Source organism: Balaenoptera acutorostrata, chromosome 3, assembly GCF_949987535.1.
Source record: "Balaenoptera acutorostrata chromosome 3, mBalAcu1.1, whole genome shotgun sequence".
Lineage (NCBI taxonomy): Eukaryota > Metazoa > Chordata > Mammalia > Artiodactyla > Balaenopteridae > Balaenoptera > Balaenoptera acutorostrata.
In genome coordinates, this window is record NC_080066.1 from 38,223,634 (window position 1) to 38,243,662 (window position 20,029).

At 47.4% G+C, this 20,029-nt stretch overlaps 2 protein-coding genes across 2 annotated transcripts; both read right to left on the bottom strand.

Moving 5' to 3' along the window:
• Window positions 1-4,284: 4,284 nt before the first annotated feature.
• Window positions 4,285-10,770, bottom strand: NGRN (neugrin, neurite outgrowth associated). The gene is made up of 3 exons (XM_007194324.3): window positions 10,554-10,770; window positions 10,052-10,162; window positions 4,285-5,379 (listed from the first exon to the last, which is right to left on the bottom strand). Exons 1-3 carry the CDS (start codon window positions 10,715-10,717, stop codon window positions 4,764-4,766), a joined length of 891 nt encoding a protein of 296 aa, XP_007194386.1. The 5' UTR covers window positions 10,718-10,770; the 3' UTR covers window positions 4,285-4,763.
• A 150-nt stretch (window positions 10,771-10,920) lies between these two features.
• On the bottom strand, window positions 10,921-19,096 carry TTLL13 (tubulin tyrosine ligase like 13). Its single transcript, XM_057542945.1, is given in 11 exon segments — window positions 10,921-11,722; window positions 12,094-12,205; window positions 12,971-13,156; window positions 13,448-13,628; window positions 14,127-14,195; window positions 14,197-14,243; window positions 14,245-14,311; window positions 15,626-15,780; window positions 17,628-17,722; window positions 18,459-18,499; window positions 18,840-19,096. Coding segments are annotated over 11 exon segments (1,467 nt in total). The 3' UTR covers window positions 10,921-11,465.
• Between the last annotated feature and the right edge of the window lie 933 nt (window positions 19,097-20,029).

A 20,029-nucleotide genomic window follows, 5' to 3' on the forward strand; every position in this document is an offset into this window, starting at 1 on the left:
GGGACATTTGAAAACGAGCGGCAACGCGTCAAGGTTCAGTTTCATTCCTAACCAGAGGCGAGTGTTCCTGTGATAAAAGAATTATACCTTAAACTAACTTTGAAGGGTACACCCAATTCTCCTAGCTCACTCAAGCAAGCGTTGGGCACTTGCTCGATTTTTAGAACTTGGTGAAATCGGCGAAACCAACTCGGAATCCGGAGGGCATTGATCACTGAGGATCTGGGCTGTCAATCAAATCTACTCCACAAATTTAGCTGCAAGCTGGGAGCTCTCTGGCTTCCGAACTGCGGAAGGCCAGACGCGTGGAGTTGCGGGGCGGGTGTGAGGGGAGAGACGAGGAACGCGTTAGGAGCCAATGGAAGCCAAGTCTCGCCAGCTGTGACCTTTCAATACCGGAGTTTTGACTCATTAATGCCCTTCGTGGGAAAATGGGTAAATAAACTGTGGCATATTAATACAATAAAAATAACTGAATACATGAAAGAAGCCAGACACGAGAGTGGCATCTGCATGCCATTTCTATCAGGTTCTCCAACAGGAAAAACTATAGTGAAAAATTTCAGAAAAGTGATTGACTTTGGGGATGAAAATTGGTAAGAAAATTAGGGAATTTTCAGGGGTGATGGTAAAGATCTATATTTACCTTGTTAAAAAAAAAAAAAGCTTATGAGAGACATTATAATGGACAGATCCGGCTGACAATACCTGAACTCATTAATCAATCGTGACATCACATCATCATCTCCTGGTGAGATGCATGGGAAGCACATGTTAAACCTGATCAAGCCTCAGGATCTAATTACAAGTTCATAGGAAATCCAGAGGGTAGTGGAAACATGATAAAAGACATCACAAGGATAAAATCAACCATGTCCAAAAAGCAGAAAATTATATGTGTCAAATAACCTGTCAAATGACAATGAGAAGAAAGTGGAAGGCGAAACTACTTTAGAATAAAAGACTTCTGGGACATAACAACACAATGCAATATTGCAATGTGTGGACTTTGTTTGGATCCTAATTCAAAGAAATCAACCAGAATATTATTAGGATATTAGCTGATAATAAGGAATTCCTAAAACTTTCAAGGTATAGTAATGGCTTATATGTCTATGTTAAAAAGGAGCCCCTATCTCTTTGAGACACAGACTGAAGTACTTACAGATGAAATAATATGATGTCTGGGATTTGCTTTAAAATAAGCCAAGGGAATCTGTGGGGCAATGAAGAAAGATTGGCCATTTGTTAAATGTTGAAGCTGGGTGATGGGTACACAGGGGTTTATTGCATTACAATATTCTACTTTCAAATGTTTGAAAACTTCTATAATAGAAGATTAAGCAAAAAAACAAAACAAAACTTTTATGCTCACACTGGGCTTCAAGAGCTTGTATAGTATTTTTTACTGAGCTTCCTCTCACCCCCTCCCCTTAGATCAAATCTTGGCTGCACAGAAAGGTAGAAGCTGCCCTTCACAGATGAGTGACATATACACCCGCCACGTTGCAGGGATTTAAGTCCCTTCTGTCGTACAGTTTGCCAGCCTCTTGAGTTTGGCCCCAAGTTGCTGTGAGGTGCCCATTTCACCCACAGTTGCTTTTATTCCAGCTTGAGCAGTCTTGATATCTGTTGCCTCCTCCACCAGATGCTGCACCTGCACCCCCAAATTTCCACCCCATCCAGTGTGATGTCAAAGTCCTTTGCTGTGTCATGAAACAGGACTGCCTGGGAATAGGGCACCATGGAGTCCTATGACCCCCACCCAATGGAACACAGGCTGAGTCCCCATTCACCTGTCCAGCCTCCCTACTTGGGATGGGGCAGTGGGGGGCCGGGGAGAAGGGGACAATTTCCCCAAACACCTCAATGCCAGTGGGTTAGGATCTGAGACACACTGTCAGCATAGAGCAGGAACAGGTCAACCTGCAGGAAGTTTAGGCCTTCTTGGTTGAGATCTGGATGCACAGGCTGGCAAAGGTAAAAGGCCGAGCTTTCTGCCATTGTGGATTGGCTGATTGGTATAAGGTTTCCCAGCCATTTCTTCATTCACTCAACCAATACTGAAATCTATGTTGGGGGAATTCCCTGGCGGTTCAGTGGTTAAGACTCCGTACTTCCACTACAGGGGGCACAGGTTCGATCCCTGGTGGGGGAACTAAGATCCTGCCTGCTGCGTGGCAGAGCCGAAAAAGAAAAGGCAGAAAAAAAGAAATCTATGTTGGGAGTGGAACTACAGCAATGAACAGGTCTCCTACCTACAGGTCTCCTACCCTTATGGGATCTACCTTCTAATGGGGCAAGGTGGGTGATGACAAATAATGCATTAGTAATACATTTCAAATACTAGGGAAAATTAAACAGGGTGTGGTGATAGAACATGAAGGGAGCTGTTTTAGACTAGGGTGAAAAGGCCTAAGAAAGTAACATTTGACCTGAGGCCTGAATGGCAAGGACCCAGCCAAGTGAAAATCTGGGGACAAAGAACTAGTAAGTGCAAAAGCCTTAGATTAGCATTTACAAGAATGGAAACAAAAGATTTAAGCTAGTGAGCATTAGGATGGTGGTGGATGAGGTAAATGGAAAACATATCCAGGCTAGCAATAAAAGCTTCTAATTTTTCATAGTCCCCTGGGGAAAGGGCACAAATGATTTGCAGGAGTTAGAAATGCATATTTAAGCACTCAAATAGCATCTTGCTCCTCTAAGTTATTTTTTTTTTAATAAATTTATTTATTTTATTTTTGGCTGCATTGGGTCTTCGTTGCTGCGCGCAGGCTTTCTCTAGTTGCGACGAGCGCGGGCTACTCTTCATTGCGGTGCGCGGGCTTCTCATTGCGGTGGGTTCTCTTGTTGCGGAGCACGGGCTCTAGGCACGTGGGCTCAGTCGTTGTGCTGCACGGGCTTAGTTGCTCTGCGGCTTTTGTGGGATCTTCCAGGACGAGGGATCAAACCCGTGGCCCCTGCATTGGTAGGCAGATTCTTAACCACTGCACCACCAGGGAAGTCCCTCCTCTAAGGTTCTAATGGCAAATTACCCTTTTAAAAATCATAATTATATTGACGTTTTTATTATAAGTTACATGATAGTGACAGAGCAGTGAGAACAAGGGCCTTATCTGTCCACTGCTCTATTACCAGAAGCTGGATTCCCTAACTTTGACTGGCATGTGATAGGGCCTTGCCCATTTCTACTGAACAGATGCTCAAGTTAACAGTACAGTGATATTATAATTGCCATGAATGACATTTGCAATAGCAACAAGACACATGACCAGGCTGTCAGTGACAGGGTTGGAATATCAATGTTTTCATTAGAAAAACATCCTGCATGTATTTAAATTCTGAATAGCCAATTTTTGCTGGTAAATTGTTAAAATGAGACATTGTTGAGAACTGTCATTGGACTCCTATGTTGCTTGAATATGTCTCCATTTGTCTTTTGATAATCACTTTCTGATATTAATAAAGTATTTCTAAAAGAATCAGTGAATTAACAGAAATTATGCCAGGCAGTGATAGATTCCTGGAATTTTTGAAGCCTTGAATTAGGAATCAGACCTGCGTTCAAGTCCCACTGCTGTCACTCACTTGCAGCTATGTGACCTTGGGCATATCCAAAAACCTTTGAGACCACATTTGGGTTTTTTTTCATGTATTTATTTACTTTCATTTATTTATTTGGTTGCACCGGGTCTTAGTTGTGGCTCGCCGGCTCCTTAGTTGTGGCTCGCCGGCTCCTTAGTTGCGGCATGCATGTGGGATCTAGTTCCCTGACCAGGGATGGAACCCCGGGCCCCCTGCATTGGGAGCACGGAGTCTTAACCACTGCGCCACCAGGGAAGTCCCAAGACCATAATTGTAAAAGGGATCTATTATCTATTCTTGCCTAAATCACAACACCCTTGTAAAAATCTGATTAAAGCTGTACAATAAGATACTACTTAAGCTTTTGGAAGTGGCTGGAGGTTACGTTGAGAGCCTGTAAAGCCTTTGCCTGCTTTGCATTTTTTGTTTGGTCAAATCCCCACACCCCCATTTTGTTTTAGAGCCCTAGCATCTGAAAGAGGAGCTGCTTTAGACTGGGTGTTTAGGGAAGGCCTAATGTCCAGTTTTTGGCTGTCAAAGTCCATCACTGAGCAGGGCTGATAGGCACAGAGCCCTTTATTAGGGATTCCTCTGGCCCCATCTCTCTCCCAATATTTAGACAAGGGACCCTTTGCCTCTTCCCTTCCCTTCACAGGTAAACCCTCCCAATCCCAGAGAGCATCAATCAACACAGACTGCTACATTTTACTTTATTTTGCACATAATGAAGATAACTGACTAAGCAGTTCCAGAACTGTTAGTATTCATTAATCAAGAAGTAAATGAGGTGAGAAGACAAACTTTTAATTTCCTCCCAAACATACTGCAAGTATCACAGCAACTTGTAACAACACATGCAATACAGGCTGGTTTCAACATACAGAGAGCCCAAGCAAGAAGGGTGAGTCCTGAAGATCCACGTGGGTCAGAGGAGGAGCAGTGCTCCAGGAGGCTGGAATCTACCCAGTCACTCACCCCGCTCCCACACGTAACTACCCTGTGAAGTTCTCTGCCCTTTGTCAGATTCAAATCCAAGAAACTCTTTCATCCCACATTCCAGGCTCATCACTACCCCCCATTCCAAGGTGGATAATCCACACACAGAAATCCAGGCAGAACCAAATATACTTGCCCAGCTGTGTTTCATGTGGCATTTCCACAAGCCAGGCTCCAGCTCAAATTCTGTACAGGAAGTTCCCATTGCTGTCAAAGAACTCTCGTCCCCTCTGCATGACTTTGTTGCTAAAGTTCTGGTCACCTGGCTCCCCTGCCTTCAACTCTGCCAGCTTCTTGTCACTTGGCAATCCATCACTGTCAGTTCCTCTGGTGTCCCCACAGTCACTGGTGGAGAACTTCTGCAGCTCTCTTGGATGACCGAGGGCTGCAGCAACAGGCACAAAGCTCTTCTCCTCCTCCAGTCCCTGGATTCCTTTATTCCTTTCCTTCTGTCTCCTTGGTGTATTTGTTCTGTGAGTGTTCAATTCTGTCACTTTCAAAGCTGTGCTGTGACCATGGCCTTTGGATGAGGCTTCATCCCCTGGCATCAGCAAAGAGCCCGATACAGAATGGCTTGCAGAAAGCGGTGCTGAGGTATCCCCAGAGCCTGGGAGCTGCTGGAGCAAGCGGGCAAGCCCAATTTTCTTAAGGACTTTTTGATCCTGCTTCAGTTTCTGCTCCAATGTGGGCACAAACTTGCTTTTTAAAACCCTTCGGATCACATCAGTGCTGACATCAAAGCCTTCAGCCAATCTGGGAACTGACCAGGACTCTGCAAATTCCCTGTGTAAATACCTATGAAAAAAAGAAGCAGGTTTTCAATCTGTGAAGAAGTCTCCTATCAGAACAGTTAACTGATAATACTAGTGATAAATACATGAAAAGAAGAGCGCTTGGAAAAACTGTAAACGCAGTGTTTATCTTGTGCCACTAAATGGCTGCGGTCCATTCCTGTGTGCTAACAGCAACACCCAACTACTCTTAGTCATTTCATTTCATATCAACTGAATTCCTCTCACTGCACGGCAGGCCCCAGTTAGATCCTGGGGATGCATGACGACTGTCTTTCCCTTCAAAGAACATACAGTCTGGTGGTGGAGACAGATACAGTAACATACAAAAACACTATGAGAAATATCCCAGCAGAGGATGCTGTGAGAGCACCGGGGAGGGAGAGGCAGGGACAGGCTATCACCACATTTGCGGGGTGGCCCAGGAATTGCTTCAGGAAGTCCACGCTAGAGCTGGTCTGAAAAGATGAGAAGTTGTCATAAGCTGGCAGAGGGGAGGAGAGGAAGAAAAGGTCAAAGGTACTGATGGTAGAGTGAGCAGCAGGTGAAACACAAAGAAGCACATCACCTTTGTTGGGAACAGCTCAATCTGTGTGACAGTGGGAGCAGGAGCAAGATCACGTCATGCTTAGGGATTCTGGAGTCTATCCCAAAGCAACAGTGAACCAAGGAAGGATTTTAAGGAGCAGAATGCCATGAGCAAATTTTCATTTTGAAGCTCAATCCAGTGGTAGTGAAAGAGGGCAGTCATCAATTAGATTCCCTGAACTATAACCTGCTTAATGAATAATAACCTGTAACCTGCCTTCACTGACCAAGCTTGCTTTAATTGTTCATGCAAACTGCATACCCTCCAAGCTTCACATAGCCTAGACAATATATCACAAGACTCCTTTAACTGCCCCCTATAGATAACACTTCTGACCATGGGTTGCTCTGGTAACAGTTGCTTAAGTTGTTGTTCAGGAACAGGGGGCTAGTTTTGCCCAGTTCAAACTAGTTGAGACCACTGACCATTCAGCTGGGCCTGTACAGGTGTCGAATGGGTGACCTTTCAATGTCAAGGGCCCAAAACTCCATCCTCAGATCATGCTAATGCTGCCCACCATTTTCTGAACATGCATCCCATGAAGACCAGGTAACTCAGATACCCCTGTGCAGAGCACCAATTACTTCACCTTTTTCTAACATTTAATCACCTTTCCCGAAGCCTCAGACCACCCTGCTTCTTTACCCCATAAATATCCTAAGCCTCTTCCTTCAAGGAGGCAGATTTGAGACTTGTTCTCCCATCTCCTTGCTTGGCTGCCTGTGAATAAACCTTTTCTCTGCTGCAAACCTTGGGGTCTCAGCAATGGCTTGCTGTGTATCAGGCAAATGAACCTGGTTCAGTAACAGTAGTTTCTCAGTGCAAGACTAGAGATGGAAAGATCAGGCAAGAGGCTGTCACAGTAATCCAGGCAGTCTGAACCGAGACAGTGGCAATGAGAGCAGAGGAGGAAAGAGACTTGAGAAATATTTTAGGAAGGCCAAGTGGTTACACTTGGTAAGGAACTAAATATTGGGCGAAGAAATAGGCTGAGATTCAGCATCTTTTTTTTTAGTTAATTAATTAATTTTTGGCTGCGCTGGGTCTTTGTTGCTGCACAGGCTTTCTTTAGTTGCGGCGAGCGGGGGCCACTCCTTGTTGCAGTGCGCGGGCCTCTCATTGTGGTGGCCCCTCTTGTTGCGGAGCACGGGCTCCAGGCACACGGGCTTCAGTAGTTGTGGCACGCGGGCTCAGCAGTTGTGGCTCACAGGCTCTAGAGCGCAGGCTCAGTAGTTGTGGCACACAGGCTTTGTTGCTCCGCGGCATGTGGGATCCTCCCGGACCAGGGCTCGAACCCATGTCCCCTGCATTGGCAGGCAGACTCCCAACCACTGCGCCACCAGGGAAGTCCCAAGATTCAGTATCTTTAGAGTGGGTGATTGGTGGGACCATTTGGGGTTTTAGCAAAAATAGGAGCAGAATGAAATTGTCAGGGAATAATGATGAATTCTATTTTGTACATGTTGAGTTTGAGGAACCTGTATGACAGCCAAACAGCGATATCTAGTGCACAGTTGACTATATAGAGTTCAGAAGAAAAACATGGACTGGACATGATAGATCTGGAAGTCATAAGCCAATAGCAGGAGTGGTTGAAGCCGTGCAAATGGCTGGCATTAGGCAGGAAAATATGCAGAGTGAGATAAACGACCAAGGACACAACTCTAAAAACTACAATAATTAAGATACAGGAGGAAGACGGGGAGCCCAGGGAGGAAACAGAAAACCAGTCCTAGAAATAGAAGTGAGTGGTAGCCTGGGTCAAGGGAGAATTTCAAGAATGCAGACAAGGTCAAATGCTGCAGAAATGTTAGTCAGGCTAAAGCCTTGAGTGTCAGTTATGCCTAGCACTGAGGAAGTCACTGGTAGATTCGTGGATAATAGTTTCATTGTTGTGATGAAACAAACAAAAATGAGGGTAGGGAGCCAGGGAGCCAGCAGGGAACTAAAGGACGAGGGAGTGTAGTATAGCCTTGACAGCTGGGTTTCCTTTTCTTTGTAATCCAAGTGACTGACTTAAGCTTTGCTTGCCAAGGCATGCACTTCAAAGATGGCTATCTCCAATAAACACACTGCCAGCCACACAACTATATAAAAAGCCAGGCTTCCCCCCATCCCTCCATTGGCACGTTTGTTTTAGAGATTATGGTTGGCTTCAATAACTAACCACTTGGGCCACTTGCTTTTTCTCTTCTTGCGGTTTAAATTCCTGTTAAGGGACTTCCCTGGCGGTCCAGTGGCTAAGACTCCATGCTCCCAATGCAGGGGGCCCGGGTTTGATCCCTGGTCAGGGAACTCGATCCCACATGCTGCAACTAAGAGTTTGCATGCCGCAACTAAAGATCCCGTGTGCCGCAACTTAAAAAAAAAAAAACCCCTGCATGCTGCAACTAAAGATCCCGCATGCCGCAACGAACACCTGGCACAGCCTAAATAAATAAATAAATAATTTAAAATAAAATTTAAAAAAATTCCTGTTAAATTCACCAATAAAGAGTGAGCCCTCAAAACCCTAGGCCCCCACCCTCAACCCCAATAAAAGCAGAACCCCAGGCCCTTGCACCTCTCTCTACCCATGACCTCGCTGTGTGGCCTCAGGTGTGCCATATAATTTCCAGGTCCTGTAAGTAATAACCCTCCCCCCCACCCCCTACACCCAGCAGTTTCCTGATGGTTATTGCTGAAGGGCATCTTGCAGTCTTAAGAACCACAAGGGCTGGCTCAGCCACAACACTGGTTATTGACAGACTGAGACCGGCACACAACATGGACAACCTTAAGTTGACAGATGTAGGTCCCTGAGAAATTAGGTAGGGACTTGACCTAGAGCACCCAGAGAACTGGTCCTAGACAAGTGAAGGACTACCACTTCCCCAGAGGTGTGAACCGAGCACAAGATTGAGAGTGGAAGGTAAGGAGGAGACCAAGAAGCTTTAAACAGTTCTTACCTAATAGCCTGTTTTTTCTCTGAAATAAAAAGATATTTATTGATCACAAAAGGGGAGGTAACAGGTGGGAAGATGGAAGGGTTGAAAAGGCTGGTGTTCAAGATAGAAGAGGAAGCTGACAGGGGAGAGATGCTACAGGCTCATAAAATCTTGTTCAGCTCTATAAAACCCCCTTTATTCTAAGTCTCAATTCCAGAGTTATTCTGATGGGAATGGAAAAAGGAACATGACCTACAAAGGACTATTTAGCAATATTTATCAAAATGCAAGTCCATTTGCCCTTCGGTTCAGTTGCAGCCCTACTTCTAGGAATGTATGCAACACATACATTTATGTAAGTGTAAATACTTCTGGCAGATATTTAGAGTATACAAAGTTATGCACTGGAGCACTATTTGTTACAGCAAGTGAGTGGAAACAATTCAAGTGCCCACCATAAAAGACTGGTAAACTACAGTTTACTAAGCATCTACAAAAAAGAATGAGGAGCTCTCTCTTGGGAAGTGAAAAGAGCTTCAGAATATATTAAGTGAACAAAACAAAGTATAGAACAGCATTTATAGTATTCTACTGTTTGTGATTATAGAAGTGAAAATAAAATTCTGTATTCATACGTGCTTGCTTCTATTTGCATAAGGAAACCTAGAAAATGACACAAAAAACTATTAAAAATAGTATCCATAGGAGACTAGGGGGGATTAACATCTCTCAATGCGTATGCCCTGTTATACTGTTCTAATTTTCAGCCATATGTATTATCTATTCAAAACAAAAAACTTAAAATTTAAAAGAGGATCTCTTTTCTAAGATACGGATCCTCTCTTCAGAGCAACGTAACCATGGAAGCTCCATCCCTGGTCCTTAGATCAAGAACGTCATGATCTACTTACTATATACGCGTTAAATGTTGTGACGCCTGTAACTTACTATTAAAAAATTTCAGCAAAAAATGAACCGTGTCATAACGTTAAAAACCATTACATCTAGATGGGCTCATCGACGTTTATCTTATTACTTGACTTTTCTGTTAGAAATCTTGAAAGATAAAAAGCAAAAAATACAAAAACAACGTTCTAAGTTCTAAGCCCTAGTATCCTTCACTTCTCATCACAGCAGATCCTAACTGCCAACAGTCTTACCGGATCTGCTCCATGGCTTCCCACGTCAGGGTCCTGGGCGGGGAACCTGGCGCCTCCATTTGCTTCCGAATTTTCTGGAACCGGATAGCTTTTCTCTGTCGTTTCAGGGCGCTGAGAGAGAGAACCAAGGGCAGAAGCCATGCGTGGAAGCCAGCTGCGTGGTTTAAGAGCCTTGGGCTAAGTCAGAGCGCCCAGCCCGCTTCTCTTTGCAAGGACAACCTGGCCATGTCTGTCAGCCTAGACCTGCTCTGAACACCGCCCCAGAAATCTAACACCGAGAACAACAGCCCATAAGCTGTTGCCAAATTCTTTAAATGGGTGATGAAATACGTCCTTGGTGAAGGGACTCGTGGTCCCAAAGGAGCTAACAGCTGCCCCTGTGCCCCTGACAACGGGTGAGAAATAAGGGCCGCCGCAGGACGCCCGGCGCCAAGGGGGCGCGGCCTGGGCGCCCAGGCCCGAGGCCCTGCTTCAGGCTGAGGGCCCGGGAAGGAGCCGGTACCTCTCCACCTCCTGCAGCTCCCGCTCCTCCGGCTCCCAGTCGGAATCGGGGTCCGGCTCACGGCCGACAGATCCCGGGATCGCCACGCCCCGGGTAGCAAACCCACAGCGAGCGACCGCTGCACGGACACCCCGGCCCAGCAAGGAGTTCAGAGCAACCGCCATGTCGACGAGAAAAAGCCCTCCCCCGCCCCCCACAGGGTAGCGCCTGAAGCCGCGGGGCGGGACCGGAATTGGGCGGGAAGCTGAGGGGCAGGCGCGTCTTTTCCGCTTCCGTCTGGGGGCGTGGCTTCTGGGCTTGAACTGCTCTGCCACCCACCCTTACCAGTTGTAATTACAGAGCAGGCTTCTCTGAAACTCGGAGGCGGGTATGAGGTAGAGGACGCTCCTGCAAAACAGCATAAACTTTAATAAAAAGACGAGTTCAGTTGCCAAGAGCCGCCCCTCTGCCCCAATGGCTGCCCAGGCCGGCCTGTCTCCGCCACGGCGGCTGTCAGGACGTCCCCTCGGCGGTTCTCTGATGGCGAAAGCTCCGTGCCGTGGGAACTCGGCTCCTCTGGGAAAGGGGCTTCTTGTCGCCGGGATAACCTCCAGTCCCGGGCCGCACCCAGGGTTCAGACTCATCATTAGCGGTAAATCCAGGCTAAGGTTTGAAGGACGGAGATGAGCACATGGCCGCCCCTGGCTCCTTTTCATCTTTTAGTCTTTACCCATCCGAAAATAATCTTAGGGTATTGAGGAATTCTTGGTGTCTTTGTGTTTTGCCTTATGCAAACAGGGTTCCTGGCCAGGGCTTTTCACACTGAAGCTTGGTGGCAGTCTTTGAGTTAGCAAAGATTGAAGACGCTTTGCCCTTTTGGAAACCTGAGTGGGTTTTCCAGGACAGCTTGAGTTGTGGGCTTCCTTCCTACATTTACCTCTGGTGCCTGATGTCGAGGAGTGCAGGGGTATGCTGCAGCAGGGGTGCAGAGGTAGGGCAGAGGGTGAGATGCCAGGCCTCAGCTGCTCTGTGTTCAGAGTCTAGCATGGAAGGCAAGGTGCATGCAGTCCATGAGCCACTTACCACTCTTTCCCGTTACAGAAGATAGCCCTAGCTTGGGGTTAAAAAGGGTGGCACTGATCCTGCCAGGGCTCGGTTTATGGCTTCTAGCCTTCTGCTGGTTTGGCCTTCTGCAGTGGAAATATGGGTCCCCCTGAGTTGGTATTCACAGAAGAGATTTGCTCACCTCTTTCCCAACTGTTGCCCAATTACCAACACAGAGGAATGGCATCTCATGCTTCCCTCCAGCATCTTTACCACATTGTATTGTAATTGGTGTGTTTACTTGTCCATATCCCTGTTACATTTGTTGGATGTATTTCTGCCATGTCTATCACCAGGGTTTAGTACACAGAAGGAGGTAAATAAATGGGTCCACTACCTCCTCCATCCCCACACTGCTGGAAGTGCCAAATAATATTTTGGGAGCATCCCAGCTGTAATATTTGCTAGTGGGACTTTATACAAGTCAGAGTGACCAAAGCTAGTTTTGCATACTTACGGCTAGTGAGCCTGATTCTGGCGCTGGAAAAATAGCGCCTTCCACATGTCTTCATTGACAATGAACAGGGGCTGATGTCTGCTGGATCTCTCATCCAGTTGACATTCTTGGGCTGCAGATGGCACCAGGAATGATATGGAATTGCAGCATTCATGCTTGGCAGTGGCCCTAAGATCCTGGGGATCAATTCATGGGGCCGAACTGGATGCAGGAAATGAGGACCCTGCTCTTTGGCGGCCCTTCTCAGGAGGACCAATGGGAACAGATTCACACATTGCAGTTCTTGACTGCCCAGCCCGTCCTGGTGAAATCTAGCCTAGAGGAGAAGAGCAATCCCCTTACCACATTTCTTGTGAGGCTGGATGGTGTGGTGGAAGAAAGTAAGACAAGAAAAATCTCTTCTAGGCCATGCCCACTATTTAACCAGTTACTCCTTTGGGATTCAACAAAAACAGAGGACCCAACAGGTTTGCTACTAGCCCAGGGAATAGTGAACTTGGTAGCTGTTTTGTTGGCCCAAGATCATTTATTTATCTCCTGTTAGAGCCACAGCACTGGCAGTGCTAGGGAGAGATTACACAGAAGCCGCTGAGGGTGATGGCCTTGTCAGTCATGAGTTTGGGGTTATTGCAAGATAGGAATATAGAGAACAAGTCTCTTGTAAGTGAGACTGCTCTTGGCTGGATGTCATTACTAGAAACAAGGGAGCTTCGGAACAGATGCAAAAGCAACCAACAGACCCTTTCCCAAGGCCCAGCATACACTGCTTTCCCAGGCTCCACTGCCAGACACCATCACATTAGCCTCCTTGGCTGTGGCCACCACCACGTGCGGTAGAGCCCTTGTTCCCTTGTTCTATGAGAGGCTGTGCAGGGACCCTCATCCGATATTCATGAAGTTTTTTCTGGCCCCGGTGGCTGGGGTACAGCATGCGGGAGATCTGCTCTACAATACCCAGACTTCTGATGAGATTTTCCCTTTGTAGCAGGGCCTTCATCCACTCCAGCTCCTCCTCTTCCACAATTTCTTGCGGCTGCATAGTGTCCAGGTGTACTGGTAGCAGCTACAAGGTACATGAGAGATGAATGCAGGATCTCCAAGGATGAGTCCCCAGTCATCAACAAGGATGGCTGCAAGACTCCTGCCCACTCTACCTCCGTCCCTTCCCTGGCCTTGGTGGAAGGTTCCCTTTGCTATCCACTTTCTCACCTCCTGTTCCAAAAGGTCAGATTCAACGTACTGATTAGGAACTCATCTCTCGTACAAGAGGAGGAGAGGACAGCAGAGATTCCCTTCTCTCGTAGTCCCAACCCGTTTTCCTGCAGAAAAGCAAGAGCTGCAAAACCCCTGACACCTCTTTCTCCCGGTTCCGGTTCCTATAAGCCAAGTGGGTGGAAAGGCCCCTGAGCCGGGCCCTGGATTGGCTCTTCTCCCTTCCTGATTCACCATGGTTCTGGTCCTTGTTTTCCTTTCGCCTCTTATTGCCTGAGGTCTCCTGCTGTTCCTGCTTAAGGCGGATCTCTTCTAGTTGCTGCCTGACAAGACACAGCAGCTTCAGATACCGGAGAAATTGTGTTAGAAAGGGGGTGAGGGAAAATGGGGATGGGGGAAGAGTAGGAAATTGATCTGTTTGGGGGACTGATGGGAGAGGAAGGAGACGGAAGATGGGGAAACCTACTAAACTCAGTCTTTACGAGTCTGATAGAAGGAGTTCCCTGGCGGTCCAGTGGTTAGGACTCGGCGCTTTCACTGTCGAGGACCTGGGTTCAATCCCTGGTCGCGGAAGATCCCACAAGCCACACGGCGCAGCCAAAAAAAGCGGGGGGGGGGGGGGCAGGGAAGTCTCAGCTTTGTAATTAACTATACTTCAATTAAAAAAATTTTTTTAAAGATTAAAAAAAAGTTTGATAGAATTTGTAACTCCATTCCTCTTTCCTCAAGTGTCTGGCTTCCTCTCCACCCTGCTGAGGAGCAATTCAGCTTCAGGATTTGCCCCCACCCAGGTGGACAGAGGAGAATGTAGGGCAAAGTACCTGGCACACTCCTCTCTGGCCTTGGAAGCAGCAGTCTCCCGGAAGAGGGAGCCGTTGTGCTTGAAGAAGGGCGTACTTCTCCGTGTCAGGCCCAGGGTAGAACCGCCGGTATCCCCCCCAGGTGAGAATCCTCATAGCGTTCCTGGTCCAGCATTGCTGCATGGGATGACTCAGTTTGTTCTCGCCTGTGGAAACCAAGCTCAGGGTGAGTCAAGGAAGGACTGTGAGAATGTTCAGTAGGGAGAGGAAGGCTGGCTGAGGCTTTGAGAACCTGCTGCTAGCTTCATGGCCTTTCTGGCCCCGCCCATGTGGCAAAAAGCTGCCAAGCCCATCTGTGGCCAGTCCCACCTGTGTGTAGCTATGAAAATAGGCTTGACTTTCAGAAATCTGGTTTTCATCTTAAGTGCAATGGTGTCCACTTGTAAACTAGCACTCCAAGTTATCATAGTCTTTTAGGTTTCTGATTATAGAGTAGTATATGTTAATTACAGAAAATTTAGAAGAGCAAAAAGAAGATAAAAACCTCTAATCTTACTGTGAAATAAGCATATTGGCTATGAGCATGGACTGTAGGGCAGGACTTACTGAGTTTGAACACTGGCTTTGTCACTCATTACTTTGTTCTTTCTTTATTCCTTCCTTCTTTGTTTTAGATGAAAATGGGATCATATAACATTTTTAAATGGCTGCCTAGTATTCTGATTCTATGATTGTACTGTTTTTTAAGTCCAGTAGTTTTCAACCTTTTTCCCTCATTGAAAGACATGTGCACAGTCCAGTCTCGTGGGAATACCTAGGGTATTTACAGTTATACTTCACCTTCATTCACACAGACATTTGAGTGCCTATTGTGTGCCAGGTCCTCAGGATATCATGGTAAATCAGATACACACTGGCCTGCATATTGCAATGCAAGTGGTGAAGAGTGATGCTGTTACAGGAATAATCCTCGCTCTACTCAAGTTCATTTTTATTATCATTAACAAATTATAATTGAGTATCAGCAACACATTACCATGTTTGTAACCCATCTGACAATTAAAACAACAGTGGGTAAACAATACTGATTTAAACAATAACCTATTATTGAATGACTAAACTGTTTTCTCTGTTTCATAATTATAAACCTTCTTAGGTAATGGTTTCTAGAGACTTTTTCTTTTTTTTTTTTAATTATATAGTTGAGGTACAACATTATATAAGTTTCAGGTGTACAATATAGTTATTCACAATTTTTAAAGGTTATACACTATTTATAGTTACTTTAAAATATTGGCTCTATTCCCTGTGTTGTACAATATATCCTTGTAGTTTATTTTATACATAATAGTTTGAGACCTACTTTTCTTTAACCGTCTCTTTTCTTTTCAGCTAAAACTTCCCTTCTACTTCCGTCCCCCTGAGACATTCTAGGTCCCAGAGCCAGAGTCTGGTGGGAACTGAGATGGCGAACCCTTTCCTCCCCCAGAATCTCAACCTGGGGAGCCAGGCTCACTCACTCTGCAGGGAGGCACCAGGTGCATGGGAAGATGTTGCACTCAGTAGGATAGAGTTTCTGCATGCGGTTGAGGTTCCGAGCCAGCAGATCTTTGTGGCAGATTTCTGTCATGCCAGGGAAGTGGTTGATTTTCTGAAACAGAGCCAGTTGGTTATACTATCGCCCAGAGTAAGGGGCAGTTCCTGGGGCCTGAACATTCCAGATAGCAGTGGAGAAGGACAGGGGAGGTCAAGGGAGAAGTCACAGTGAAGGTAAACACTGCACCAAGTCCCCAAGGGAGAAAAGGAAGGTTCCCTAAGGCAGGTGAGAAACTGCCGCTTGGCCTCTCCCCAAAACACACATACACAGCAAGGTTAGCAAATGAGGGGCGGTGAGAAGGGCTAGCCAGGACCTTGGGCCTTCTAGCCACCTTATAACATCCCTCAGACTACCTGGGACTAGCCCTAAAGGAATAACTGGTGCGGAATAACACAAAGCAAATGAGAAAACATTTCCCCAAAGAGAAAGGAAACTAAGGAGCAGCCCCAGGGAATGCACGGCAGTGGCACTCTCAGAGGGCAAGGCATTGCCAGGGTGGCCTGCTGGAAACCCCCGCTGCTCTGGCCCTCAGGGCTGGGAGGTTCAGTGCTCTCTGCTTTTTCTCCGTATGAGCTGTGTGAACTGAGTATTTCTGAGCCTTAGTGTCCTTAACATAAGGATATCTTTTGGGAATTCCCTGGCGGTCCATTGGTTAGGACTTGGTGCTTTCACTGCAGGGGGCACGGGTTCGATCCCTGGTCGGTCAACTAAGATCCCACAAGCTGTGGCCGAAGCCAAAAAAACAAAACAAAACAAAACAAAAACATAAGGGTATCTTTTTGAGGATTTAATGAGGTGAGAATGTAAAAGCACTTAACAGTGTCGGACCTGTTATTGTTACCCTCATCTCACAACTGCTGTCTGCATGCCCCTTCTTAGGGGCTTTTTAAGCGCTTCTAGCAGTCTCTCGCTCTCGCTCTTCTCCCATAATTCACGGGATAGGTGATAGTCTCAGCTCCCTGCTTGGCTTCCCTCAAAATAAGCCTACAGACACTTTTAAATTATTTTATTGCTAACCACCACAAAGACCCAATTAGAGGATAACAAAAATACCATGAAGAAGTAATATCTGGGGCTTCCCTGGTGGCGCAGTGGTTAAGAATCTGCCTGCCAGTGCAGGGGACACAGGTTCAAGCCCTGGTCGGGGAAGATCCCACATGCGGCGGAGCAACTAAGCCCGCGCGCCACAACTACTGGGCCTGCGCTCTAGAGCCCGTGAGCCGCAACTACTGAAGCCCGCGCGCCTAGAGCCTGCGAGCCACAACTACTGAAGCCTGCGCGCCTAGAGCCCGTGCTCCGCAGCAAGAGAAGCCACCACAATGAGAAGCCCGCGCAACCGCAATGTAAAGTAGTCCCCCCAGCCCCCCCTCCCTCCAAGGGGCGAAGAAACAAAGACCCAATGCAGCCAAAAATAAATAATAAATTAATAAATTAATTTAAAAAAAAAAGAAGTAATATCTTCTTGTGGACCCCGGTCCATCTTTCCTGACTTTCTTGCTGCCATGCAGGACCCCACACTGACTCTTAATGGATGTGGAGTGCTAGGCTAAGCTGCTTAGAAGGCTGGATCATTCAGCTGGCTCTACTGTTAGCTCTGAAGCTCCCAGTCTTCCCCCTAAGATAGGCTCACCTGCCCTGGAGGGACCAGCTGAGCTTGCTTCCAGGCAAGCAGCATATATTGAGATAGGATGTGCCCAGCAGACACTTCCTTCAGATAACAGAAGTTCCCTACGAGACCCACGAGGAGAATATTTCCATTGGTGCAGAAGCCCCTGGCCACGGCCTTTCCTGCTCTGCACAGGGGTATAGCCACCAAGAGTGGCAGCCTCGGGTGCCTGGGTGCAAGGGTAGGAGTAGTCATTCTGGGGCATAGTTCCTTTAGGATCTTGGGTCTGGAGGTTGTGCCTGAAACCTCTTCATGTGACTCGTTTCAGTGAGACAGAGCAGTCTGTCCAGTACACAGTCCACTCTTTGTCCTCCCCCACCTCCTTCAGGCCACACATTTGGGCTGCCCGACGCACTGTGGAGAGCGGGAGGTCAGTGGAGCCAGCCTGGGCACTGGCAGCAAACCTTGGGACTGTAGCTGGGTTGGGTAAGGAACAGACCTGACCAGAGAGCGGGATGAAGAAGGAGGTAGTTCTTACCTCAGCTCTGCTTACCTCAGTTTAGTTACCATTGCGACAATTCCAAGTTCATGAGGATGTCAGGGCCCTTCCAAAATTTGATAGAAAACTAGAGACTGGATCTCTGTTCCTGTCAGTCCTCTCAATTAGGATGGTTTCTGGCCTGCAGAGCTGACCCTCGGAAGGGGTCACACTGGCGCCTCACACTTTGGGGCACCCGTAGCACAGATGCCAGTGGGGATGAGGGGAGGAAGAAATGACTAACCTAGCTGGTGATTTTTTTTTTTTTAATTGCTGAAGCCACCTCAAAAGCTGCCTTGAAAAAACAGTTTTAACCTGGTCTCATCTCATCTCTGGTAAAATCTGGGGTGCGGGGGGCGGGGAGGGATGGTGATTTTTGTCATTTTTTTTCTTGTTAGATAACTGGAGATTCCTACTCTACTGCTGAGACTAACTGTAACAGTGATGTGTCAGCTACTGGTAGCTGAGCCAGGGGGCTCAGTACAGGTTATAGGCCAGCCTAACAAGATCCACGGGCTGGGAGCAGATTGGGGGGACCGTCTCCAGAGTGAAAGCCGCAGCCCTAAATGTCCTCTTATGTCAAGTGGTGTGAGTGACGAGCTGGGTGCTTACCACTCTCATACTTGCAGTTGGTCAGATTGATGGCCAGGGGTCTGGAATGGAGGAATAGCAGAAATCAGGCAGGAGAGAAGGATCCTGGGCTGCCAGGCACCCAGAAGAAGAGACACCCAACAGATTAACAGTGCAATTCATTTTCTCTAGAAGCCACTTACAGGAAAGACCAGGATGATATAAACGTGCTGAAATTCTAAGCTAAGCCAGACCGAGTGATTCTGAATTTTGTTTTTGTTGTACAAAAAGGCTAATGATCTCCTGTATTTCCTGTTCTCTTTCCTAGGCTAAAGGGAAGACTTTGGATCCCAGCCTGACTGCTGAAGGGCAGAGGGTTACTCTCTGGACCTGGGCAAGTGAGGGGGTCCAGGGAACGGTTACCTGTGTTTCCGCCTTCTCTTTCTCCTCCCAACTTCTAATTCATCTGGGTCAGCTGGGGTTATGATTTTCTTTGGTATTTTCTTGGCTACAATGGATAAAGGAACTCCATTCCTAAATGCATTACAGTCAGCCTTTGAGAGTGCCTGCTGAGAAGGGTTAGAAGGGATGGTAGCTTCCCCTTTAACACACTCCTCGGATTCCTCTTCTTCACCATAGTCTTCCTCTGATTCACTGGTCTTACGGGTACTTGGCTCCATCCTCTTAGATTCTGAGGAGAGAGGGGTGGGAGTGAAATGTATATGACTTCCCTCCAGGCCCAGGAAGGCCGGCAGGAATCCACCCAAGGACCTTCATGGTGTTATAAGGGAATGTTGCTGCTCCTTCAGAACAGAGCAGTCCCACTACAGAATGGGATGTTTCCAAATAGGTAATGGGGTCCGTGGGATGCCTATGAGATGTTAGATTCGCTGACAAGTCCCAATTATCCAAGATCACTCCATACAATACTCTGGGGTGCATGCAGGAGCGGAACTGAGTTGGCAGGGACCATGACCATAGCTTTTTTTTTTTTTTTTTTTTTATTTATTTATTTATTTATTTATTTATCTATTTTTGGCTGTGTTGGGTCTTCGGTTCGTGCGAGGGCTTTCTCCAGTTGCGGCAAGCGGGGGCCACTCTTCATCGCGGTGCGGGGACCGCTCTTCATCGCGGTGCGCGGGCCTTTCTCTATCGCGGCCCCTCCCGTCGCGGGGCACAGGCTCCAGACGCGCAGGCTCAGCAATTGTGGCTCACGGGCCCAGCTGCTCCGTGGCATGTGGGATCTTCCCAGACCAGGGCTCGAACCCGTGTTCCCTGCATTAGCAGGCAGATTCTCAACCACTGCGCCACCAGGGAAGCCCATGACCATAGCTTTTTTGTTCTTGAATGTGATGGGGGATGGCTGGGGGTGCTGGGGGGACCTTCACTTTGAAAAATAGAGCTTAAGACCACAGGTCGCCTAGGCCAGCCTTTTCCCTGTCCCATGATTCAGTTTCTCCATACAGACACACTGGGGCCAGGCACCCAATGGCCAAGACCCCCTGGGCTCTGACAGCGGAGGGGATGCCCCCGGCGGACACTGCCCACCCCAGGTTCCGAGAGCGGAGGGGCTGCCGGGTCCGCCCCTATCGGCCTGGTGCTGGACTCAGCTG

Excerpts from the sequence above, each read along its gene's own strand:
- NGRN (XM_007194324.3), bottom strand. The coding sequence starts at position 10,717 with ATGGCGGTTGCTCTGAACTCCTTGCTGGGCCGGGGTGTCCGTGCAGCG. Across the intron at positions 10,163-10,553 it reads GAGCTGCAGGAGGTGGAGAG|CGCCCTGAAACGACAGAGAA; the intron begins GTACCGGCTCCT and ends TCTCTCTCTCAG. Across the intron at positions 5,380-10,051 it reads GAAGCCATGGAGCAGATCCG|GTATTTACACAGGGAATTTG; the intron begins GTAAGACTGTTG and ends TTTTTTTCATAG.